This window comes from Sphaerulina musiva, assembly GCF_000320565.1.
Source record: "Sphaerulina musiva SO2202 unplaced genomic scaffold SEPMUscaffold_4, whole genome shotgun sequence".
Classification (NCBI taxonomy): domain Eukaryota; kingdom Fungi; phylum Ascomycota; class Dothideomycetes; order Mycosphaerellales; family Mycosphaerellaceae; genus Sphaerulina; species Sphaerulina musiva.
The window spans coordinates 2,318,505-2,343,191 of record NW_016017386.1 but is presented as its reverse complement, the minus strand read 5'-3'; the positions used below and the strand labels follow the sequence as shown (position 1 = coordinate 2,343,191).

At 51.6% G+C, this 24,687-nt stretch overlaps 7 protein-coding genes across 7 annotated transcripts in view; 4 read left to right on the top strand and 3 right to left on the bottom strand.

Moving 5' to 3' along the window:
* Nucleotides 1-861: 861 nt before the first annotated feature.
* On the bottom strand, nt 862-2,537 carry SEPMUDRAFT_65233 (uncharacterized protein; the record flags this gene model as incomplete). Its single annotated transcript, XM_016909710.1, has 2 exons — nt 2,418-2,537; nt 862-2,321 (listed from the first exon to the last, which is right to left on the bottom strand). The coding sequence occupies exons 1-2, from the start codon at nt 2,509-2,511 to the stop codon at nt 862-864; spliced, it is 1,554 nt and encodes a 517-aa protein (XP_016762011.1). The 5' UTR covers nt 2,512-2,537.
* A 235-nt stretch (nt 2,538-2,772) lies between these two features.
* SEPMUDRAFT_149029 (uncharacterized protein) lies at nt 2,773-10,576 on the bottom strand. The gene has a single exon (XM_016905294.1). It carries the CDS (start codon nt 10,028-10,030, stop codon nt 3,380-3,382), a length of 6,651 nt encoding a protein of 2,216 aa, XP_016762010.1. The 5' UTR covers nt 10,031-10,576; the 3' UTR covers nt 2,773-3,379.
* On the bottom strand, nt 10,224-10,595 carry SEPMUDRAFT_116896 (uncharacterized protein; the record flags this gene model as incomplete). The annotated part of the gene is made up of 1 exon (XM_016901296.1): nt 10,224-10,595. One exon carries the CDS (start codon nt 10,593-10,595, stop codon nt 10,224-10,226), a length of 372 nt encoding a protein of 123 aa, XP_016762009.1.
* A 2,228-nt stretch (nt 10,596-12,823) lies between these two features.
* On the top strand, nt 12,824-14,309 carry SEPMUDRAFT_156059 (uncharacterized protein; the record flags this gene model as incomplete). The annotated part of the gene is made up of 2 exons (XM_016907654.1): nt 12,824-12,839; nt 12,986-14,309. The coding sequence occupies 2 exons, from the start codon at nt 12,824-12,826 to the stop codon at nt 14,077-14,079; spliced, it is 1,110 nt and encodes a 369-aa protein (XP_016762008.1). The 3' UTR covers nt 14,080-14,309.
* A 1,691-nt stretch (nt 14,310-16,000) lies between these two features.
* Nucleotides 16,001-18,079, top strand: SEPMUDRAFT_65229 (uncharacterized protein). The gene is made up of 2 exons (XM_016909709.1): nt 16,001-16,474; nt 16,569-18,079. The coding sequence occupies exons 1-2, from the start codon at nt 16,329-16,331 to the stop codon at nt 17,689-17,691; spliced, it is 1,269 nt and encodes a 422-aa protein (XP_016762007.1). The 5' UTR covers nt 16,001-16,328; the 3' UTR covers nt 17,692-18,079.
* Nucleotides 18,080-19,497: 1,418 nt separating this feature from the next.
* SEPMUDRAFT_149026 (uncharacterized protein) lies at nt 19,498-20,175 on the top strand. The gene is made up of 2 exons (XM_016905293.1): nt 19,498-19,999; nt 20,072-20,175. The coding sequence occupies exon 1, from the start codon at nt 19,541-19,543 to the stop codon at nt 19,838-19,840; it is 300 nt and encodes a 99-aa protein (XP_016762006.1). The 5' UTR covers nt 19,498-19,540; the 3' UTR covers nt 19,841-19,999; nt 20,072-20,175.
* Nucleotides 20,176-23,887: 3,712 nt separating this feature from the next.
* Nucleotides 23,888-24,687, top strand: part of SEPMUDRAFT_149024 (general substrate transporter) — a 3,525-nt gene continuing 2,725 nt past the window's right edge. The window contains exons 1-3 of the mRNA XM_016905292.1: nt 23,888-24,105; nt 24,213-24,282; nt 24,350-24,674. Of these exons, the coding sequence (XP_016762005.1) occupies nt 24,083-24,105; nt 24,213-24,282; nt 24,350-24,674 (418 nt within the window). The 5' untranslated portion in view covers nt 23,888-24,082. The remainder of the gene's footprint in view (nt 24,106-24,212; nt 24,283-24,349; nt 24,675-24,687) is intronic.

Below are 24,687 nucleotides of genomic sequence, written 5' to 3'. Positions count from 1 at the left end.
GATCAAAGTGATTTGCGAGGACAGATATACACTTTCTATACCAAATTGAGTGACGCGGGGCATGTTCCAGCGTGCGCTGGTACAATATCAGATTTGGCCGGCCACGAACTTGAGCGAAAATAAAAAAAGTGAAAGTGTCTCCGGCTGTTCACAAATGCTATGTTAGCATACTGTAAATGGCCAAACCTGAACAAGAGCATGCTGAACAAGAGTCTCTGGTTTGGTTTATTTCAAAATACAGACTAGTCTGTGCCCACATACAGAGAGAGAGAGAGAGAGAGAGAGAGAGAAAGGGAGAGCGCGCGCGCTCTGCCCACTCCACAAACACACCAAAAGAAAAGGCTGACATCCACGTAGTTCGACTGACTTTCGTTGTGCGAATAGATATCTCTTGCAGACACACCATATTTCAAATTCTCCAACAAGCGAAAGAAACCCTCTCCACCTACCGAACCCGATTAAGATGAGAAAGAGCAGCAGCAGCAGCATTAGGTACTTGGAATGAAACAACGAAAAGCACGGTACGAAGAGATATGCAATTTCGATGTCGTCGAAACGTCTTGCTCGATACATATTGTCTGTCTGCCTGTCTGCCTGCCTGTTCGCCCGCATGTCGCTTTAGGGATGAAAAGAAACAAGGCCTGTTCCTCAGAAATACGAGGCGGAGGCAGAGAGGGAGAGAAGGCTCTGAATTGTGGCGCAATCAAATACATACATACATATATATGTATATGCACACGAGATGCTGGTAATAGATACCTCTTCATGAATTTGGAGATGAATAAAGCAAATGCGATAATATGTTAAATGGTATATATACCTTTCATCATTATTATCCACGTACCTACCTAAGGTACCTACCTATCTCTCATCTTCGTCATCTCTGACATTGGGATATCCCAAGCCAAACCCTGCAAGATTCGGTCTCCCAGCACCACCAAGACCCAGGCCGCCAAAAGCAGCGCGGTCATCCTCTTCTTCTTCCACGTCCACGTCCACCTCCTCTTCTTCTTGTCTCTCTTTCTCTTCCCCCTCCTCATCTTCCATATTTTCCATATCCTTCTCCAGCGCTTCACCGCCTCTCTCCACCGCCTCACCAGGCGGCGGCGTCGCCGCCACCGCCGCCTCCTCAATAGTAAGATATCGCTGCTCACTACTTTTCGGAACAACCAAGTCCAGATCGACTACCTCTCCTATACCTTTTTCCTTTCGCAGATGAGAAAATTTCTCCGCAGTTTCTTTAAGCGCCTGCTGGATTCGAACTTCCTGTTCTGCCAAATCGATTTTCTCGCGCTGCAATCTTCGCATCTCTTGCAATTTCTGTGTGCGCGCAGCTTGCATACTGGTGAGCTGTGCTTCTAATCGTTGCGCGACAATGGTGACAGTGGGCAGAGGGGTGATGATGGGAGGGGTTTTTGGTCTGTGGGCGGTTAGGTCGAGAGCTGCGGCAGGAGTAGTGGTGGAATGCGGATTATTGTATATCCCATGGCGAGTTTGGTTTGCCACGAAGGCATCGGTTCGGGCACGTTCACTATCGTCGGAATCTTCTGCATCTGATGCGCCTTCAGCTTCGGCAATTTGCGCTGCCATATCCTGTTTTCTCTTCCGTGCGGCTTCAGCTTCGGCTTTTTTCCCCAGAGAGATCTTCCCATCTTCGGTGAATTCGTCAAAATTCTCCATAATGTCTTCGTCCTCGTGCACGAGCCTGCTTTCCGAGAGACCATACTTGTCTTCTTTGGGTTTGAGAACAAGCTGGCCTCTCTCGTTGCGCATGACATTCTCGTCGAGATCTCCGTCATCGTCGTCGAGGTTTGGATCATCAGGATCCAGAGAGATGTACTCAGCCGCTTCTTCCCTGGCTAAACGTGCTCGTCGAGCTTTCTTTTCTGCAATCTCAGTCGCAGAAGGAATTGCCGATGACTGTCCAGATAAGTGATCATATCGTACAAGGGAAGCTCCGAATTTCGCAGAAAGATCCAGCGCCTGTGTTCCTGCTGCGACATCTTCCACCGTACCAAACTCCTTGGGCGTAGCGGGTGTGCTGTCCCTCAATTCGAGCAACGCATCAGCGCTATACTTTGGCCGGTCATCGTCGTCCTCCTCTCCAGGAGACCTTCGTGGTAGTTGAGATGCCAGTAACGAAGATCGCTTCGAGGCATTGCGCTGTATAGCTACGCGCGACAGGCCCGCACGCTTCGGTGTCACGACCGATTCGGCCGAATCCTCTTCCTCGTCGTGATCCAGAGGAGTAAGGCCTAGCGATTTGCGAGAAGAGGTCGATTTTCGAGGTTTGAACAGCGGTCGCTTGATCTCTGCGCGCACTTCAGTCAGTCGGGATCGCGGACTGGGAAAATGGTGTCAGAGCTGAACAAGCATGGTACTAGTGGCACGTGAATTGGAAGTAGATGGTGGCATACCTGAGATTTGCGCAGAGGACTCCGACTTGTCGTCATCCTCGTCGTCTCCTCCAATTCTGCGCGGCACTCTCCGCGCTGTCGTGGACTTCTTCATGATGGTTGGATTGTGGTTGGTGTTTGGTGTGTTTGGTGGACTTGCGAAGCATCGAAAAGTTTAGGCTTCGTGATCTCACTCGAGTTCTCCGAGCTATCCCCGGACCTCACTTGACGACTGACACCTACGAGCACTCCAAACACTCCTCGAATTAAGAACTGTATCGCATACACTTCCTATCTTACGCTGAGTTGTCGCTTGCAATTCCATGTTATAGCAATACAGACCCTCAATTGGTACAGACGAAGAACAGACAGAGAGCGGTTCATCATAAGAGAAATCTCATTGCTACATGTGTACTATACATCAACTTCTGCCTTCTTTACACAAAAGAAAAAACAAATCGTCAAGCCAATGAATGCTGATGACAAGTATAAGTGCCGAACTTCGAAGCCAATACAACAAAATTTCCACCTCTCCATATTCATAGTACACTTCAGTGAACAATAAACGCCCAATGCTTTGCTGAGTCCGACTTTGGCCCCCTCCCAAAAAAGAAATCATCATCATATACATTAAATTTTTTCTCCTACGAAGATTCCACAGCAACGACCACAGGCGCGCCAATTTTCTGCCAATTATCCATCGCCACGGCCGTCTCCATCACTTGTTCTTCGTCACTCTTCTTCTTCTCATCCTCTTTCTTGTCTAGAACGCACAGAACATTGTGGTCAGAGTGCTCACACAGAAAAGGTGTGGGCAAAGGGGAGTGCGCGTGATTCCAGTAGATAAGGTAGAGATAAGTAAGCCCTGACACATCGCACGCTTTTCCCCAAACATCTCCCTCAAAAAGCGTGATGTGGATTACAGGTGGGAGAGAGGGAGAGAGGAAAAGCGATGCGAGGGAAATGTGTGCTGTATCAGAGGTTTACTTACCACCACCGAGAAGGCCTCCAACCACAGGAATGGAAGAGAGCTTGCTCTTTCCGGAACCCTTCTTCTTGTCCTTGTCGCCATCGATGAGACCGAAGGAGGCGAGGAGCTTGTTGATTCCGAGACCGCCGAGGAGGCCGTTGACCAAACCGCCGAGACCGAGACCGTTGAGCAACTGTCCGACCAGACCGAGAACGCCAGCGAGGAGGAGTCCGACGGCAGCCAGGATCTGGAAGAGAGGTTGAGTCATGAGCGACCAGAGTGGGTTAAGCTTCTTCTTAGCATGAGGCATGTTGTTGAGCTTCTTCTTCGCATCGTCAATGGTGGTGACGACCGTGGTGGTGAGTTCCTTGAGCGTCTCTGCCAGACGGAACTCTTCTGGGGTGGCCTCTCCGGTGCCAGCGCGGCCCTTGGCTTGAGCAGCAATCTTGCCATCGGGGTCGAGCCCACGAAGCGAGCCATTGCACTCTTGCAAGATACGACCGCCTTCCTCGATGAGTGGCTTGACTTGGTTGACAAGCTCTTCCTCATCAAGTTCCTCCTTGGGAGTGCTGTCGGCCTTTTCCATATGCTCCTTGATCTGCTTGCAGATGGGCTGCATCTTCTCAAGGGTCTGCTGGCAGATGGTGCCCATCTTGCCAGCAATCTCGCGTTCTTCCTCGCGCTTGGCAGCCTCGTCGAGCTCTTCTTGCGTTGGGCCCTCGTACTCGTCTTCGGCAATGTTCTCGATGAGAGTGACTTCACCGATCTTGTTGCCTTCGACATCGACCACGTTGCCGGCGTCGTCAATCTCCTGTCCGACGCAGTGTCCAAGATCACCTTGAGTCAACTTGCCCAAGAGATCGCCATTGTCGTCGCGAACTTCACCCTCCTTGTTGACACGCTTCCCAGACATTGGATTGATGCGACGTTCCTTCTCTTCGGGCTCCCATCGCTCAGCTTTGCCGATCTTATTTCCATTCTTGTCGAGAATGTCTCCGTCCTCGTCGACCGTGTGCCCGAGGAGCTTCTTGATGTCGCCTTCGGTCACACGACCAACAATGTCCCCCGCTTCGGTGGTGACGGTTCCGTCCTTGTTAATGACGAGATTATCGAAGCCTGCAAATGGACCTTCTTCAGAGTTGACACCCGTCACGATCTCGGCTTGGCCAATGACATTGCCGGCATCGTCCCAGATCTGTCCCTCCTTGTCGACCTTCTTTCCGATCATGATGTTAGGGTCACCCTCGACGACGCGGCCCACAATTTGCCCGCTGCCATCGACAGCGTAGCCAGCCTTGTTGATCGTGGTTCCCGCAAGACGAGAGAGGTCAGCAGCTTGTTCGTCCTCCTCCTGCCAAGGCTCGGCATGACCTTTGACGTTGCCGTACTTGTCGATAATATCGCCATCTTCGTCCACGTGGAGTCCTACCAGTCTCTTCGCCTCTCCCTCGACGATTTGGCCCACCCGGTTGCCGTCTTGATCTTCGACGTATCCGTCCTTAACGACGCGAAGACCCTCGAGACCAGCAAATGGACCCTCTGGGCGAGCGACTCTCTCGTTCTCGGGTAGGACCTCGCACTTGCCTACCACCTTGCCGGTATCGCCATAGATGTAGCCATTCTCATCACACTTGCGACCTGCAAGCTCTGAAACATTGCCCTCGATGAGACGGCCGAAAGGAATGCCCTTGTCGTCCACAACGTATCCTTGCTTGTTGAGGTACTTGCCCTCGAGCGCGGAGTTATCGACTGGCTTCTCCTCCTCTTCTTCGAGAGGTTCAGCATGACCCTTGGTGTTCCCGAACTTATCGATGATGTCGCCATCCTCGTCGACCTTGAGTCCAACCAGGCGCTTTGGGTCACCCTCTGTGATGTGCCCTACCACGTTGCCGTTCTCGTCCTCAACGTTGCCATCCTTGACGACATGAAGACCCTCGAGACCGGCAAATGGTCCCTCTGGACGTGCGACTCGTTCTTCTTCTGGGATGGGCTCGGCTCGACCTGCAGGCTTGCCACGATCATTGTAGATGTAGCCTTGCTCGTCGCATTGTCGTCCTGCGAGTTCCGAAGCTTGTCCTTCCACTAGTCGTCCGAAAGGTGTTCCGTTCTGGTCGACAACTAGCCCTTGCTTGTTCAGAGTGAGGCCGTCGAGGATGGAATAGTCAATCTCCTTCTCCTCTTCTTCGACGCGTTCGGCATGACCCTTGACATTACCAAACTTGTCAATTATGTCTCCATCCTCATCAACCTTCATGCCAATGAGCTTCTTGGCGTCGCCTTCCACGATCTGTCCGACTCTGTTGTCTTCGGCATCCTGAACATAGCCGCCTTCTACGACATGCAAGCCCTCAAGGCCTGCAAAGGCGCCTTCGGCCTTCTTCTGGCGCTCTGCTTCGGGAAGAGGTTCGCAACGCCCAACAACCTTGCCAGTATCGTTGTAAATGTAACCGTTCTCATCGCACTTCTTGCCAGCGAGGTCAGAAGGAGATCCTTCAACAATCTTGCCAATGGGAATGCCGCTTTCATCGACGACAAATCCAGCTTTATTCAGAGTCAGGCCGTCCAGGATGGAATAATCGATGGGGTCCTCATCTGGAATGGGCTCTGCGTGGCCTTTGACGTTGCCATACTTGTCGAGGATATCTCCATCTTCATCCACAGACAAGCCGACAAGGCGCTTTGGATTGCCTTCAACAATCTCTCCGACGACGTTTCCGTCCTCATCAGCTACCTTGCCACCTTCGACAACTCGCAAGTCGTCATAACCAGCGAAAGGTCCCTCGGGCTTGGCCTCGCGTTCCGCTTCCGGAATGAGTTCGACCTTACCAATGACAGAGCCCTTGTCATTCCAGAATTGACCCTCCTTGTCGAGAGAGCGTCCAGCGAGCTCTTTGGCGCTACCTTCGACGAGACGCGCGACTGGGATGCCTTCGTCTCCAATCACCAGACCTTGCTTAGTCACAGTCTTGCCTTCGAGGAAAGAGAGATCTGGCTTCTCTTCTGGTTGCTCCTCTTCCTCTTCAGGCACGTACCGCTCGGCATGTCCGACAACAGAGCCCTTCTTGTCGAGGATATCACCATCTTCGTCCACAGCACGTCCGATGAGCTTGGCAGCCTCCCCTTCCGTCACGTAGCCGACAGTGTGGCCCTCGGCGTCTTGCACCCAGCCTTCCTCAACAACGCGGAGTCCTTCTAGTCCAGCGAAAGGTGCCTCCTCTTCTGGATCTTCTTGGGGGAGAGTCTTTGCACGACCAATCACATGGCCCTTGTTGTCCCAGAATTGGCCCTCGGCATCGGCAGTGAGACCAGACTTGGACAACTTCTTTGCGTCACCCTCCGTAAGCTCGCCAATGATGGCACCATTTCCATCAATCAGCTTGCCGGCTTTGTTGACAGACAAGCCCTCGAGGGCGGAAAGAGGTGGGAGCTGTGTCGCATCCTTATCCTCTTCCTCTTCCTCTTCCTCCTCGGCCTGCTCTTCTGGCTGCTCTTCCTCTTGATCATCGGTTGGAAGAGTGCGAACAGTACCAATGACTTCGCCTTTATCATCGAGGACCTGGCCCTTTGCATCAATTTTCTTACCGGCAACCTTGGACAAGTCACCAGAAGTGAGCTCGCCGATCTGCTCTCCATCTTCGTTGAGGACAAGTCCTTTCTTGTTGACCTTGAGACCCTCCAAGACCGATACAGCAGGGGCTTCTTCGACTGGCTCAACCTTTTGTGGTAAAGTGCGAACGTGTCCAAGGACCTTGCCATCCTTGTCAACGACTTCGCCAGTGGCGTTGATCTTCTTGCCCGCGCACTTGGATAGTTCGCCAGCAGTGAGCTCGCCGATTGGCTCTCCTTCCTCGTCCAGGACTTGGCCCTTCTTGTTGACTTTCAGTCCATCGAGAATGTTCAACTCGGGCTCTTCGTATTGCGGCTCTTCCTCTCCAGACTCTTCCTCTTCAGGCTCTTCCTGCTCAGGCTCTCCCTCTTCACCCTCACCCTCTTCACCCTGCTCTGCTTCCTCTACCTTCTCTTCCTCTTCCTTCTCTTCTTCGTCAGCGTCTTCTTCAACGTTCTCGCCAAGTTCTTCCAGAAGCTCTTTGGTAGCCTGCTCAGCTGCGTCACCTGGTACGACCCTGACATGACCTACAACCTCGCCTTTCTTGTTCAAGATCTCTCCCTTATCATTGGCGCGGCCGCCAGCAGCTTCGGCGAGATCGCCATCAGTGAGCTCGCCAATCTCTTCGCCTTCGTCGTCAATGATCTTGCCCTTTTTGTTGAGACGCTTACCATTCAGAATGCGAAGGTCTTGCAGCTTGCTGAGCTGTTGCAGCTTCTCAGCAGCACCTTCAGCAAGCTCAGTCTTGCCGAGAACGTTGCCCTCCTCGTCGACAAGATTCCCCTCTTCATCGATCTTGAGAGTCTCTGGATCGACTTTGCCTTCTTCAATCTTCTTCTTGAGATCTTCGGAGTCATCGGCGATGTTACCGAGGATATTGCCTTCCTCGTCGACAATCTCGCCAGCCTCATTGAGCTCCTTGCCTTGGAGGGCCTCGATTCCAGGTAGCTGATCCTCGATCTCAGTTGGAACAGCATCTTCTGCCTCGCCAGCGACATCCTTGGCGGCGTCTACACCCTCTTCTTGGCCGCTGTCGATGCGGTCGTCAGCGTCGGCAGCAGCTTGCTTCGCTGGTTCGTAAACGCCCTGTTCAACAAGCTCTTCAGTATCCTCGTGAATCTCTGCGCGACCAACGACGTTGCCATCCTGGTCAATGAACTCGCCTTTTGCGTTGAGAACTGCGTTCTGGAGTTTTTGAGGATCGCCGTCAGTCACTCGCCCAATGGTGTTGCCCTCAGCATCATAGATGAGACCATCGACCTGGCAAGTAAGACCTTCCATAATCGACAGGGATGGCAAATCACCGTCCACCTCTTCTTCAGCATCGTCGACTTGTTCTTCGGCTTGGTCCTCCAATTGGCCGAGGTAAGTCTGAGCGTCTTCTGGAAGTTCCTCGCCGCTCTCGCGGGTCTCCTGCAGCTGGCGCTTGATCTCTTCTGGCATGAGCTCAACTCGCCCGACAAGGTCCCCGTCGTCGTCGAGGATCTCTCCATCTTCTCCGATCGGGTAGCCAGCGAGATCTTCGGCGTCGCCCTCAGCGAGGCGGCCAACAGGGTTACCTTCCTTATCCAAGACAGTACCATCTTCTTGAACCTCGAGTCCCTTGAGGACATTGAGATCGACAGGAAGGCCTTCAGGAACTGGAAGCTCAGACTCGATAGTGCTCTCACCTTCTTCTTTTGCACTCTCTGCTGTGGCATCGGTTTGATCTTTGGCAGCGCCCGCAGTAGCTTCGGTGTCATCTGCAACATCTTCGGCCGAGTCCTTGGCATCTGCGGCTGTGTCATCTGCCTGAGATTTAGCACTGTCGGCAGAGTCTTTGACTTGGTCTTTGGCGTCTTCCGTAGCGTCTTCGGCCTGATCTTGAGCATGCTCGGTGGAGTCTTTAACATCTCCCACAGCACCCTCTGCGGAGTCTTTGGCGTCTGATGCTGCATCCTCCGCGTCGCCCGTCGCGTCTTGAGCAGTCTTTCCAGTCTTATCAGCGGCTTGCTTAGCACTGTCTTGCAGTCCTTCTGTAGCGTCCTCGGCTTCATCAGTAGTCTCGCCTGCCACTTTCTGACCCTCCTCAACACCGTCGTCCGCGGTGTCTTGGACATTCTGAACACCTTTTTGGGAGTCCTTTGCAGTGTCTTCAATACCCTTCTTGGTGTCTTGTGGAGCTTGCTGTGTTGCTGACTTGGGATCCTTGGAGGCCTTGTCGGCAAGGCTGCCTGCCTTTCCGGCGAGACCCTTTGCGCCGCTCAATAGACCATTGCCTTTCTTGCCTTGCTGTGGCAGCTGCTGGCTTTGTTGAGAGCTTCCATCTTCATCGTCGGCTGACTGGATGGTATCCCCAGCCTTCTCGGTAGCATCATCGGCAGTGGACTCAGCATCATCCTCTACCTTTCCGGCAGCGCCGTGTGCTTGCTCCTGCGCTCCCGTGACTGCATCTTCATCGTCATTCTCGTCATCATCCTCCTTCTCGTCGTCGTCGTCGTCATCATCATCAGGAATCGGCTCTGGGGTCTGTGGCTGGAGAGATTCCTTGGACTGCTGGCCAGCCTGAGAGACCTTGCTCAATGGCTCTTCGTCATCATCATCAGTAGCTGAGCTTTGCGCCACTGATTGCGCTTTCCCAGTCTGTTGCTTGATATCGTCTGCTGTGCTTCCAGCCTGATCCTTGGCTTGCTCGGCTTTTTGGCCAGCTGCTGGTTTCGCTGGAGGTTTGGGTGAGTCTGTCTCTGATTTCGCTGACTGTGCAGCCTTTGGTGTGGACTGTGTAGCCTTGGGTGTGGACTGTGTAGCCTTTGGTGTGGATGGAGTCTTGCTGGCAGAGGCTTGGCCCGGTCTCTGGGGTGTCTGACCAGGCTTTCTCTGGAGCTTAGTAGGAGTCTTGGGCATGGAGCTGGAGCTGGTCTGTTTTCCTGCTGCTGGGGATGGCGCCATTTCGTACAAAGATCTGTTGGTAGATGTAGAATTACTTCGTGAATCGTTTCGTCGTCGACTAGACGGAGAAGTTCGAGTCGGAGTAGGAGGGAAAGAGTAATACGCGTACTGTTTAGAGTTGCTTGACATGCAAATGCAACAATGGTATAGCAAGGGGGAGTCAAAAGGGAGGAAAAGGTATCAGGGTGTGTGGCTGAGAGTGGTTTGGAGGTAGATGTAGCTACACAGATAGGGACACATGCGAGGCACAGGATATACAGTACCCAGCTCATTGACTGCAACACAGACGTCCTCACAGTCGTCAAGATGATATGGAATGATGTCACAAGAGCTTGCCGACATTGGTCGCAGGGATGAGAGCTCGCGCCTCTCCTGTGGTCACAGACGGGCAGTTCACAATGGCTGCCAGGTCTGCCAGGTTTCCTGATTCGATCGACGCCACATGCTGTGATCTGCAGTCTTGTTCGAAGGACGGAGGCAGGATTTCCTGTGATGTCGTGAGTGTGACCACATTGTCGCTACGTGGAGACGTCACGGTCCTCCAGCCTGGTACATATCGTGTGGGCTCCAGTTCCTGTGGCAGGGAAACCGTTCCAAAGCCCGTGCAAGCGCCTGGAGAAGTTGATAGATTCGAACGGACGAAGGAGCTGGACTGGAGCTGGAGCTGGAGCATGCTGAGCCGCGCCCGAGACATTGTCATGTCAGAGAGGAGGCAGTTCGAGGGCTGGTGACCCACAATAATACTCGCAGAGAATAGACGAGCCGCGAATGCGTGCCACACTGACATATCTTCTGGGATGTGAACGATGGGCCACCAACCGTCGGGTTCCCGTGAGTGGTGTCGCCTGCAGCGTCACGAGCCACAGCGATGTGCTGGAACGCGCAGTTCCCAGGCGAGGCACACGCTGGTCGGATGTGATGCGATACGATACGGTGTATGTCCTTGGAATGTGGACTCGGAAGTATGCAGTAGTGAGTGGTGGGTGGTGAGTGGTGAATGGTGAAGTGGGCGAAGGTTTGGAGTTCGCGCTCCCGGCGGCTCGACACCAGCTGCACTGAACGGCAAAATAGCCGGCCACGTGCAACCAAGGGGAAGGCCCAGCCGAGAGGGCCGTGGCCCGTCAGTGCCGTCACTACCCACCTACTGGAGTCTACCAGGTACATCCTATAGTATGAGGTACTGCCCTGTGCCCTCCGTGCCCTGAAACACATCCATGTCGGGTTGGATGGGAAAATGGCGTAAGTAGTCTCCGCTGTTTTGGCCAGTGTCCAAGTTTTTTTCGGATCTTCATTCATTACGACAAACGACACGACGCAGAGCCAGAGACCGGAGAATTGGACGCGTTGGGAGTTGCACATACTCTTACATCATTCATGCATCCATCTCATCTCCGGGCGTGCATCTCTTCTTGTGCCACGCGAAACCTGGATCGTCCAGTTGCTGTAATCGCAGATGCAGACCAGATCGCCACTTCGCCACCGGTGCGCGCATCTCCAGTCGTTGCCAGGTCCATCTTTCCGGCATGTCTGATGCGGGAGAGGGCAGTAGTGAGTTGTGGCTGGTGCTCGTCGTCTGAGGTTGGACTTGGCTGACCAGTCTCAATTGTCGGACAGCGTCTGCGCGTTTGCTACCTCCCTTGGTGCGTGGCTCATTTCGAAATTGCGACGGCTTGATTCATTGATGGCGTGTGGGTGCGGTGACGATATACATCCTCCACGGCCTCTGTGCCACTTGACGTGTGGATGAGAATATTGGATCGCGGTGTCCTCCAGCTGACCACGTCGAGAGTCACCATGACCACTCTTCCACTTTCTCCTAGAGGAGCCCCTTCAGCACTCAGATGAAGCTCTTACCGGGTCGAATTTCCATTCCTGACGTCTATTCATTGTATAACACCCAGCGGCTCTTCCCACGTACCTGCATAGACGAACTGAAGAGCAACAGGTGGAGAAGCGAGAGGCTGTGGTTCATGAGAATCCCATCCATATTGGAGCTCTCTGGGGGTTAGGAGGTAGCTGAGTCGCTACTTCCTAGGTACGAATTGGAGCACGTCTTCTTCCCTCCAGGTTGGTTCTGCATGGGCTGGGTAGAAGTCGGTAGTACCTGAGTTGGCATCAAAAGACCGGGCTATTGACGTCGTTCGCTTACTCTTTGCCCTACCAGGTCCGATCGCATCTACATTTTATCTAAACAATCGCAGTGCAGAAGTGGTTGATTGGCCTCATTGCCTCTCGCGATACGCCCGGCTTGTTGACCCAGGTCTGACTAGGAGGTAGGTCTCCTCACTGCTGCTGCTGCTGCTGCTGCTGCTGCCACGACTGATCTGTCATTGGTTTGCTGGGCTCCACGCACTATCATCGTGCAATAAAGAAGGCCCGAGCCCATGTCGACGTATTTTGGTTCTGGGCTTAGCCTCTGTCCGGTGAAGGTGTTATAATCCCATGTCTCGGCTTAAGCTGTGCGACTTGGCCTGGTAGTGTGCAAAAGAAGCCAACTAATGATTAATGTGACATGGCCTGGTAGTGTGTCAAAGAAGCCAATAAGTGAGTAATGCCCGAATCGGCCACTCTCGTCCATTGTCGGTGTAGAAGGCGCTGACTCGCGACATAGTGCGATCGCCAAGCAAGGAGACTTCACTTGGCCGTGGAGTCTGAGGTCCAATGTGCCGAGACACACTCTGGGAACACCTTACTGAATGAAGCACTTTGTCATTGTTGCTGCCTTCGCGTAGTCCGCACACACACACTTACACACACAACTCAAGCCCAATTGAGATTCACATGGGCGTAAGAAACCAGTCACCTCAGTAACTCAGCTGCTAGTGCAGGCGCTGGCGCCTGTGAATTGTGCCCATGCGTGCATATATGCCTTTACCACATTGATAATAACAATAACAACAATAACAACTACAGCAACAATAGATGGCAATGGAAAGATGTGAGTGAAACCTCACCGGAAACCTCATCTGCATATCCAGGTTACAACACCACCATACTCTTGCTGCTTTCTGAACTTACGGTACTCCCCCATTTTAATTCGAGATCTGGAGCGAACTGGAAGGATACCAACCTACCTTACCTTAGGTACCTACGACTTCATTCAGAGCTCAGAGACCACAGGTATGGCGTCAGGAGGCCACCTGTATCTCTTTCCTTCTGCACCCTCCGCTCCTTCTCCTCCTACTCGCCATCCTCCGCCATCGCGACAGAACTCTTACCGGGCAATTCCAAGCTTGGCAGCGACGCGAGGTGCCAGCAGCGGTGCCATATACATGTATTCATCGCCACTGCAACAGTATTACCGGCTTCCTCAGGCACACCAACCTTTTTCACTTCAACAACTCCTTCCAGAACCGCATTATCGTCAGTTCTATCGCGAGCGCGTACAATTCTTCAACCATTCCTACCTCTCGCCACGCATGGCACATAACTACCACCATCAGCGATTCTTCGCTCAAGCTCCAACAGTGCAAGCGCACCCCCTCGCAGTCCGCTTGCAAGGGCTGCTTTCCATGTCCATTTCCCAAATCAGCCTCATTTCAGCAACAGAAATTCACACACTGAGAGCATACCGAGACCAGTCGCACGCACTGTACATGCAATGGGCTTACACGCAGCCAAACCCAGCCGAGAGGCTCGATCAATTAGACGACTGGAGATATAAAACAGACGTCGCATTTCAAAAGTGGCTTGACTGTTTTGAAGCCAATCACGCACTGCAGCAACGTGAAGTCGAGCAGAGCAAGGCAAGCGCAGACTTCAAGGGCGCGTTGCATCTGAAAGATATGGCCTACGAGAAGTCCTCGACGAGTGAGGTCGACGCGGCGAACCGGCCGAAGATCGAGAATTGGAGGAATCGTGTGACAGATTCGAATTTGGTGGATGAGCCCAGCGACGACGAGGACCTGCAAGAGTACCGGCTGGGGGCTGCGGCGCAAGTTAACAGAGATCATGTGAACTACTTAGAGGCGGCGGAAAATCATGGATACGTGATTCAATGGGCCGTGAAGCCGGCCAAAAAGAGGGCTCGAACTCCTTCTGAACAGGAGGAGAATCGAGAGAGAGAGGCATCCGCGTCTTCGGTGGCTAAGCGCGCCAAGGCCTCTCCACAAGGCGAGAATAATGAAATGCTGGAGGACCCTCTACCAGACCGAACACGCAAACATTCTCGGCATTGAGAGGGGCGGAAGGATGACGGGGTCTTGGATGGGGTGAAGGGGGCCTCAACTGCTCAGACGTCAGAAACTTTCGACAGAGTCCAGGCTAGGCAGAGTGAGCATTACGGCGGCGAGACAAGAGCAACAAAGGGTGCTTGCTTGGATGTGATGCCAGGTCAGTCGAGCAGTCTCGGCAGCCAAGAGAGGATAAAGAAAGTCGGGTATCTACGTCAGATACTTCTACAGCTCACTCATATACGACAAGCATTCATTAGGCATGATGCGATGCATGCATGCTGTACCCCACGCAGTCGAGTACAACTTTAGGTTGACAGGTAAGGTACTAAAGATGTAAGGTACATGTAGGTAGAAGAAGAAATCTATCTCATCACAAACGTGAATCGATATCTCTTGTTTCTCTTTTGTTCCGACAGCAGTGTGAATGAATAAATACCTCATACCTGACCTACCTGACCTGGTACCTCCACGTCGTCCCCAGCCGGGTCTTCTTCGGGTAAGCTGTACCTACCAACGTTGTACAGGTAGGTATATGTGCATGTCACAACTCACAACCTCCGGAGTCACGAGTGCACGCTCTGCTGAGTCTGCTCTCTACGCGTCAGTTTGCTTGGCGGATATTTGGCCAATAAGGCACCTAGGAGGTACGTGTAGCTCTCATCTGGGGGGGCAGCAGTCTTCGTAGGAGGTGACCAGCCCTAGTCTCTCGGTACCTAGATCACCTCCTAGTCATGCTATCAAGCCATCAAGCCTCGTCCAGATCAAAATCTTTTATTTGTATAGATGGGATGAATTTGAGAAAAAGAGAAAGGTCGGATCGGGTTTAGTGATAAGTAGTACCTCCTAGGTACATGTACCTCCTAGTAGGTAGGAGGTAGCCATGGCGTAGGTACCTGTAGGTACACCTCAGTATTTGATAAGCTTCCATTCTGCAATCGGATAGCTAGCCTAGCCTACCTTTCTCCTCTTCCTTCTCCTCCTCTTCCTCCCGCGTTACCTTCTACTACCCTCTCCACTGGGGAGAGGGAGGTACCTCACTTGTGCTCAATCAGGTAACAGGTCTTACGGGCACTAGGTAGGTACCTCCGAGTACCGCCAGCCACGTAATTAAGGTGCGGCGATGAGCTGGATCGGGATTGCGGGATCGGAAGGAATTTGCCGAGTGTGAATGGAAGGCGAGTGAATGAATTATAATGAGTGATTGATTGTGATGAGAGGGAAGAGAGAGAAAGGACTATAGATAGATACATTGCAGGCCTAGACGTAGGAGGGATGGGCGGGCAGGCGAGGATGGAGGTGAATGATTCTTTCATTATTCATTGTTTGGGGTGAGGATGTTGAAAGGGTTCTACCTGACCTTCTCGTGAAGTGAGTGAAGGAGTACGGAGTGTAGGGTGGTGACGTGCAAGAATAGATCGGCGTTGATTAGGCAAGGCAAGGCATGGCAAGGCATGGCATAGAAGAGAGTGTGAACCAGCCCCACGTTGGCACGTTCTCGCCGTCTTGCACCCCCTACAATAATCAAAAACTACCGAGGATAAGGCAGCTTGCTTTCTGGATGCTGTTGTTGTTGTAAGGTAGACTTGCTTTGTCTCTACTACAACAACTCTTCAATAAACAGAAAGAAAGACACTTCCCCAAGGTCCTCGGCCCAAGTGGGTGGACGTCTTGTCTTTCTACCTCCTGAACTAAGATACTACTACTACTACCTCCGGTACTACAACTACATTAGTGTTCAGCCTCTCAGCCGCCCAAGAAGCCACGCCACGCGGTGCACCACTTCTTTGGCAGCGCGCAGCATACTTCTATAGCCTAACCTTCTATCGACCGCGGTCATCGTCGCTTGTCGCCCATCGAAGATCCGCCACCACCACATTGTCCACCACCGTACATCTGCCCTCCATATCCCACTGCCAGAATCCCCATTTCTACCCTTGCCCGAGACATCTACCACCCTTTCTCGCGCCAGAACAACTGCTTCCAGCGGCCTACTCTCGTCGATTCCGGTGCTTGCTCAGCTTCTCCGCATCTCGACGGGCGATAAACACGCATCACAAGCGAGAACCATGTCACCTGCTTGAAACCTGCGCGCAGCCCAGCCCAGCCCAGCCCAGACCGAACAACCTTGCTTGCTCTCCGCTCCGCTCGCCGCTCGCTTTCACCGAGACAACCACCACTGTCACTGCGCTTGGCGGCGCTCTTGATTGAGTCTCTGCCTGACCAGTGACTACGCACACTGGACGATCCACGGCATGGCCACCACCACCACGAGCTCGCTCCCCACCGCGACGGACAGCGCCGGTGGCGGTGCCAATCAAGACCACAGCGGTGGTCCTACGAGCTCTCCGCTGCTGTTCTTCGTTGCATTAGGATTTGGCGTCGTCTTCACCAACCTATGGTATGCTATCCTCTCCTGATCTGAATTCCGCCCGACGCCGCGATTCTCCCACGCACATCTCCGCAAGACGCTAACCACATGTCGCTGCCCACAGGATCATCGTCGGCGTAAAATACTGCTTCAGATATAACCAACGTAACCGTCAGGCCCGCGCCCTTAACGAGAATGGCGAACCCATCGATCTCGCGCAGATGCCTGGACAACGACGACGACGGAAAGAGAAGAAGCTCATGTCCATGGAGGACGTGAATGAGCGCTTCCCTCTCATTAAGTATAAGACATGGCGTTCCTCACGAGAAGCTCAAGGCCTTCCAGCAGAGGGCGGCGTGACTGCACCTCCTAGTCGAGCAGGCAGTCTCCGGGACGAGGACGGCGTCATCGATGCGTTCGGCAAACAATCCATTGAGACGGCAAGCCCACCGACGGCATTGAGTATGGCTCGGGAGAGTCTGGTGAGTGCTACTGCAGATGCGCCGAGGCCCGAAGCTGCTGCGAGTACGGATCACTTTCAGGAGAAGACGCCTACCATTGAAGAGTTGGAGCATGCGCGGAAGAACAGCGTGGACAGGACGAATTCGGCAGCGACGGAAGTGGACGAGGTGGACGAGGACGACCCTATAGCCACCGCAGCACCACCTGAGATGCTGGCGGCTCCGGGAGATACGTGCGCCATCTGTCTAGACACTCTAGACGACGATGATGATGTGCGCGGCTTGACCTGTGGGCATGCCTTCCATGGGTCATGTGTGGACCCGTGGCTCACCAGCAGACGAGCATGCTGTCCTCTGTGCAAGGCCGACTACTATGTGCCGAAGGTCCGACCGGAGGAAGAAACCACCACGGCGACTTCTGGACGTCGAGGCAGAAACGGCGCTCTGCCGACAGAACCGCCTCCTACCTGGCGCCATGGCATGCCCTTCCGACCACGCATGTTGTTCGCAGGCCATCCGCGTATCTTTATATCCGATGCGGCCCGGACGGGGCACCCATCACCTGCTGCGCTCGAACGTGCTCGACGAGAACGGGATGTCCAGCGGGCTCCCCCTGTGCAGCCTCCAGCGGACGCCACCCATACCACTCGTACATGGAGATCACGCATACCGACGGTATCTCTTCCACGCTTCGGCAGAAGACCTCGGGCGAGCCCGACCGGGCATGGTGCAGTGGAAGAGGTCAACGTCACCGCCAGCGACCTCGAAGCCGGGCGAAGGCGATGAGCGATGTCCTCTTATCTCTTCTTGTTCGTTCTATTTCCACGCATTAGCGCCTTTTTATACGACACCACGATTGATGAATGAAACTGCGCACGAGGCGCATTGAGCAAATGTGGCAACAATCAACAGTATCGCCATCCTGGACGTGGCAGGACACATTCAGAGCGGCGGCTTGCAGGGGAATCAGCGAGCTTGCTGTATGCCGGCGAGATCTGTCCATATGGCGAGGCAGAATTAACAGGCTTCTATGATATCTCTTTGTGCATGCACTCCTAGTCTTGAGGTCGACACGATCGAAGTCGGAGTGGTGCGTGCATTGTGTATAGATGAGAGAGAGAGAGAGTATTCGCAACTACGCCTGATATCTTATTGCAACTCGGGCATTGTCCCCACAGTCAGCATTACTTTCTACTTTCCCTCCAGTCTCGGCATCTCTCCTTTGTTCATGCAGTCAACAGAAAATCTCTCTCAACATCGTCTCTCAGCTCATGGAGCGAACGCTATTCATACACATTGCAGTGGAATGCAGCTTTTGCAGTAGACGCGATTGCTGCCGAGCAAATAGTCACGGTACGTGCAATTGTCATTGGTATGTCGGCAGTTACATACGAATCATCGGTAGCTTGAGTCTATCTGAACAGTTCGACAGGGTGAACAACCTCCTCTGGTCTAGCAGCATGGGGTCTCAGCGCCGCTGATGCTGTGGTTCTGCCGTGACTATGTGTTGTGGCTCTCGTCTCCACGCGCGTGAGTTAGCCCAAACCTACCAAAGTCAAGATCACCGAAGCTTCATTCAGTCGATTGGCCACAGCTGCGTACGACTCCATCCAAGGGCAACGCCCTCGCAGCTACCTATGTACCCGTCGACTAACACCGCTCACTTCATCAAAGGACTCGTCAGTCGCTGCCGTGCTCGACTTTGACAAGGAATATATCGCCTTCAATGGCTGCGCACAGCGAGCGAATCTCCCAGATCGCTATCTTACCACATCAAGAAGTCATCGACAGCATATTCTCACATCATTGATTACTCCAGCCACATCTCGAGCCTGCTGCTACCTGCTACATACTCTCTGAAATGCAATGTATCATCGCGCAACTTTTGCCCTCGCTGTTCGTCTGACTCGAGTATACCAGCATAGGAGACGCACGGTAAGACGCAACTGGGGGGGCGATGAAACACTCAGCCGAGTCCATTTCTTTACAGCAAACAACTCGTTCGGACTTTTTATTGTTTTGGACATCTCACGTGTTGTTTTTCTGCTCGACTCGGTTTAAAGTTTCTCGTATGCTTATGTTTCGCGCTAGGAGGTAGGCTTACTCGCGACAGCGAGCAAAAGCAAGCAAGCATTGGTCCCCAAGGTCTACCTCCCTAGGGGGGAAAAGGGTAACGTATGCAGCTCCAGCAGTGATGGTATATATCTCGTTTTGTCGTCGTCGTCGGACGACTTTCGCAACCATTTCCTCATGGTGAGAAGAAAGTTTTGCCTGTCTGTTTGTCGCTCGTGGGAACGTTCATTTTCAGAGTTGTCGCCCCCTCTTCGCCTATTACCTTAGAACTGTTCCCCATAACCATAAACATATCCAATCCGATCCGATCCAATGGCCGGTCTATTCCAGAAAGTGTGGAATCACACTCGCAAAGATTCCAAGAGCATTTATGGACGCAGCAGTCTCGACGCCGGACATAGGTCGTCACATAAACGGCCATTGCAATACATTGACGAAGGTAATTTGCCCGCATCTCCCCTCGCCACGACCGTTTACCAGAAACTAAGCAAAGTGTTTTTCTCTCTTTCTAGATTGGAGATCCCTCTCAAGCGGCAGACGAACGCGAAATCACTCCGAATACATGATCATCAAAAGCACGGGCACTACACCGCAAATGTGCGCTGAAGAATGGTGGAATGACGATAATAATAATAATCACAATCACCTCAACCACAAAAACAACAACAACAACAACAATCATCACCATCACGCCAAATCCGTCATCGCCGTCGACTCGGCGAGCATGATGGAGAAACCTTTACCGTCCCCTTTGGATAAACCTTTGCCTTCGGTGAGGACTGCGCCGGATCGTGCGTTGGTGAGGATGAAGCATAGAATGGTTCGACATCATCGGAGATGGGCGGGGAGTAAACAATTTTGAAAAAGAAAAAGAAAGGAAAAAAGGATTTGAAATGGATGATATGATGATGATGAAGGAATGAATGAATGAGTGATGATGATGATGTTGGGGACTGCGTGAGGATTGGAAGTGTGGTTATCAACAATCTCGCGGCTTGACTATTGTGGAGGGAAAGGAAAAGTGCGTCCAACTCTCTCTCTCTCTCTTATGTTTCCCTCGCAATCGGGAAAATTGACTGACTTGTTCTATTAGGAGTCACTACAAACAATAAAAACCTGGGTTTACCTGCCTGCCTGCCTGCCTGCCCGCCTGGAGACAGAGGTTGATGAAACCCATGCATACGACCGAAAAGCCCCCAACGACGACCTCCCTCCTTCCTACGCGTAGTGATTCACCTTCTTCCCCCAGGATATGTATTGGGAAAACCAAACCTGGACATCTCCTGACAGGCCATGGATCAGGAAGTTCTCCTCCACAAACAAGCTCTTCCGATGATGGAAGGTACCTACCTAAGGTACCTTACCTACCTACATATCTGGACCTGGCCTACGATGGATGGACTCTATGGGTATAGGTACGGATATATACCTCCGCCCGATGAAGAAAGGAGAGGAGAGAAGATGGGGAGAGGAGATGAGAGAAGACGAAGAGGAAGAGGAAGAGGAGACAAGACGAAGAGGCAGAGAAGACAGGACAAAACAGACGACAATTCGTCCTCCACGATCTTTTTTTTTTCTTTTTTTTTTTTACGATATGCCAGAGGAGGAGGAGGAAAACGAAGGAAAGAGCAGGAACAAGGAAGAAGATTTTATATACCTCCAGACTGAACGATACGAGAAAGAAGCAGAAGAAGAAAGGCTTAGCAAGATTTTCTTACCTCACATTTACATAGTATCCGTATTTTGTATTTTGTATTTTATCTAGTTCTACCGAGAGTACCGTCCTAGAGAATAGGTCCATGTATGTAAGAGCTAACCAAAGGCAGAATATCGGTCGGGATCGGTCGGTATGTCGGTAGGAGAGAGGTATGAAAGCCAAGACAAGAGACAAAGACAAGATACCTTACTGGGAGGTACTGGGGCAGTGGGAGGTAGGTATTGTGGAACCACGGGTTTCTCTTCTCTTTTCTCTTTTCTCTTTTCTTTTTCTTTCTTTCTTTCTTTCTATCTTTTTGGAATGAATGGAGGTTTTGCTTTTTTCTCTATTTCTACCGTGTCTTCCTTCTTGGTTCCTTCACTTCCTCCTCCGGGAAATACATACATATATCAAGAGGATTGGATCGGATCTTCATTAGCATCAGCATCTCCCATGCTGCCACCGTGCTACTACTAGTTTTAGTAGTTCTTCTAGTAGTTCTAGTAGTAGTACTACTACTGACTACTTACCATTATCATCTAGCGAATATAAGCACTTGGTTTCGTGTTCCTGTCTCGGAAAGCGTACTAAAGAAATGACGGGATAGATAGAGGTACGAGTTGTAGTATAGAATCTCGGATTCCTTCTTAGTCTGTCTATCTGTCTGTCTCTCTGAGTATTCATCTATTCTACTTCTTTTCCCTCACCAATCAACCAACTACTCTCTCGATCGATCGAAGCGAACCCAACTCTCATCAATCGATCCAAAATCATGCAATTCCTCACCCCTTCTTCTCTCCTCCTCCTCCTCGGTACAATTTCAACGACATTGTTGTCTGTTCACGCCGCTGCCACACCTACACCCGCGAGAGGGGATTTGAGAATTACTCAATCTGTAAATTTATCCCCCATCCTCTACCCATATGTACCGAAGAAAAGAGCACTAGAAAAAGAAGAAAAGAAAAGACCACTACTAATTGCCTTTTTTTTTTCTTTTTCGTCTCTAGCGCTGTAACAAAGCCGATGGAATGTGTCAAGGATGGAATCAAGATGGAGAGTTGGTGAGGAGGAGTAAATGTTACAAGGTTAGTTTTTTTTCTCTCCCGTTTTTCTTTTTCTTCTTTTTCTTCTTTTTCTCTTTCCTCTTTTTTTTAACATAGACTAACTGATGACATTCTGCAGTCGAATCCTTGTCTGGTTAATAGCAATGGATGTATTTTCTTTGGCCTTCCTACGGATGGACGGGCTGAGACGGAGGCGGCGAATTGTTCGTGAGATTTTTTTCTTTTTGTGTCATTCGTCCTAGTGGGGGGGATGGATTTGAGGGGAGGATGTATAGCTGGATAGAAAGAATGAGTGGGAGAGGGAGGAGAGGTAGAAGAGGTGAGGTATATAAGAAGAGAAGACAATATAATAGTGTTTGATCGAAAGTTGAAGATTGTGGAGATCTTTTCGGCTGATGTAGTCGGGTCCTCCCTCCCTTCTTCTTACGACGTCTTCCTTTTTTTCTCTCTCTCTCTCCTTCTGTCAACCTCCTCCTTCTATTCCCCGAAATGCAGTCTCTATATCGACGAATTGTAGTAAAAGGCGTCGGGAAGAGTATACATCTACTCAAAAATATACCTCAAGGCCAGACATGGATTGTTTAACAAGAACGAGAGACGTTCACTCTCACTCAGCATCCTACAGGACAGTACCTATATCGACAAACGAATAAATCGAAGATCGCCTAGCCATTTCGCTTCGAGCATACATGGATCTTTCGACCTCGGTTTGTGCTAACTCTCTCTATAGGAAAAAAGGCCGACGCAAACAATCAAAAAGATGCTTAGGGGAGACCTCCCTCTCCTAGTACAAAAGTCTCTCACTACTGTATACTACTCCAAAAGCAGGGCACCATTCCTCGCCAATCGATATATTATCCCCACAGGATCTAACCGACGCAAGGCTTACTTGTACGCGAGATGTATACATATATACATTGTACAGCTTACATGTATCACGCGATACAATCTGATTGATGGAAAATCTCTCTTGGCAGAGATTGGCAGATGCAGATGCAGATCTAAAACTTGGATCAACATGCATACCTTTACGCCAGGGCTAAGGGCAGACCCCAAAATGTCTAGTCGCAGACCCCATTCCTGAGTCATCAAGTTATTACCGTACCCTTACGATATGTACTCGCTCTTTGCCTAAGAGGTAGGCTTCACTTCACATTGCACCCCGAAGGATACCCCTCTCGATTCTTAGCCCCCCTTGGGGGGTTGGGGGGGCAATCTGGTCGGTACCCCCGAGGTATTCGGTGCCCCTGAGGTATTAAGCATTTATTAGGAAGAAAACTCCTAGGAGGTAGGTATAGAAAGCAGAGGCCTGAGCGAGGCGAGGGCCGCGAGGCTGCGAGAGGAGAAGCGTTGGTTTTTGGGGGGGGGGGGGTAGGGTTACAGCGGAAGGGTGCGGTAATAACTTGATGACTCAGAAATGGGGTCTGCGACTAGACATTTTGGGGTCTGCCCTTAGCCCTGGCGATACCTTTATATTAAACAATACCAGCAGGTAAATCAAATCAATTACCCCAACATTCCTTACCCCAAGGTTCCTCCGCATTTCTCCCTCTTTCTCTTTCTCTGCCTCTCTCTCCACCGGATGCGGCTCAGTCTCAGAGCTTGAATTTGGGACAATAGGTGAGGAGAAAATATATTGATTCACAGCTACACAAGTCGGTACTTTACCTAGACAGACATCGACACCGACACCAACTAGATAGACAAAACAGAAGTACTACTCTACGTCGTCGGATGTCCACACACTGACTGACTCACTAATTGACTGACCGTCCACACTCCACCTCCGGCTTGTTTTTTTACCCCCCAAGACGTACTGTCTGTCTGTCTGTCTGGCGTACATTACATGTAGTTAGTATACAATATATACATCGTTACATACAAAGCTGACGGGGCGAGGCGAGGCGAGGCGGGGAAGAGGCTAGGCCGGTCATCATAAGCCAATAATCCTTCAATTTCTTCTCCTGTTTTCGGGTCGGACTGGACCGTTTTTTTTTACCGGACTGGAGTTGTGGAGTGTTTTACCACATCTTTCCGTTTTGCTTACCTTGAGCTCTGGAGAGAGAGGGAGGGAAGAAAGAGAGTGGTGCAGAAAAGGGTATACTTACTTACCTTCTTATTCGGGGCTTTTTGTTTTTTTTTTCTTTTGTGGATTGCATTCCTGTCTTCTCTCTCTTTCTCTCCACCTCCACCTCCACCTCTACCTCTATCTCTATCTCTGTTCTTTCTTAGAGAAGGGAAGACACTTCTATCTAGTAGACTTGAGTTACTCTTGTCTGCTTACCTAGCTATTCTCCTCTTCTCTTCCTCTTCTCATCATCACTATCATCAGTCATCGTTCATCATGGGTATCTTGGAAAAGATTGTGTAAGTCATATATACCACCTTCCCTTCCCTTCCCTTGCCTCACCTCGCCTCTACGATTTAAAGAAAAAAAGTCGCTGAATATTCCAACCCAAAACCCAACTATCCAGCCGCAACGAATCCATGAAAGATGACCCTCAAGAAATCTACAACTGGCGAGTCTTTGTCCTCTGCGCAAGCGTAAGCCCCATCCCCATCCCTCCCTTTCCCCCCTTACCACCTCCCCTCCTAACCACCCCAATCCCAGGCCTGTTTCGGCGGCATGCTCTTCGGCATGGACACCGGAATAATCGGCGGCGTCCTAAAACTCGACCCCTTCCGCAAAACCTACAACTTACCCCTGGCATCCGAAAACCCCGCCTTATCAGCCAATCTCGAAGCGAATATTGTGTCGACGTTGCAAGCAGGTTGTTTTTTGGGGGCCATTGGAGCCGGGTATGTGGCGGATCGGTGGGGGAGGAGATGGGGAATGATGGTTGCGGCGGCGTTGGCGGGGGTGGGGGCGGTGATGCAGGCTGCTGCGGAGGGGGAGTTTGGGGTTATGTATGTTGGGAGGTTTGTGGCGGGGGTTGGTGAGTTGTTTTT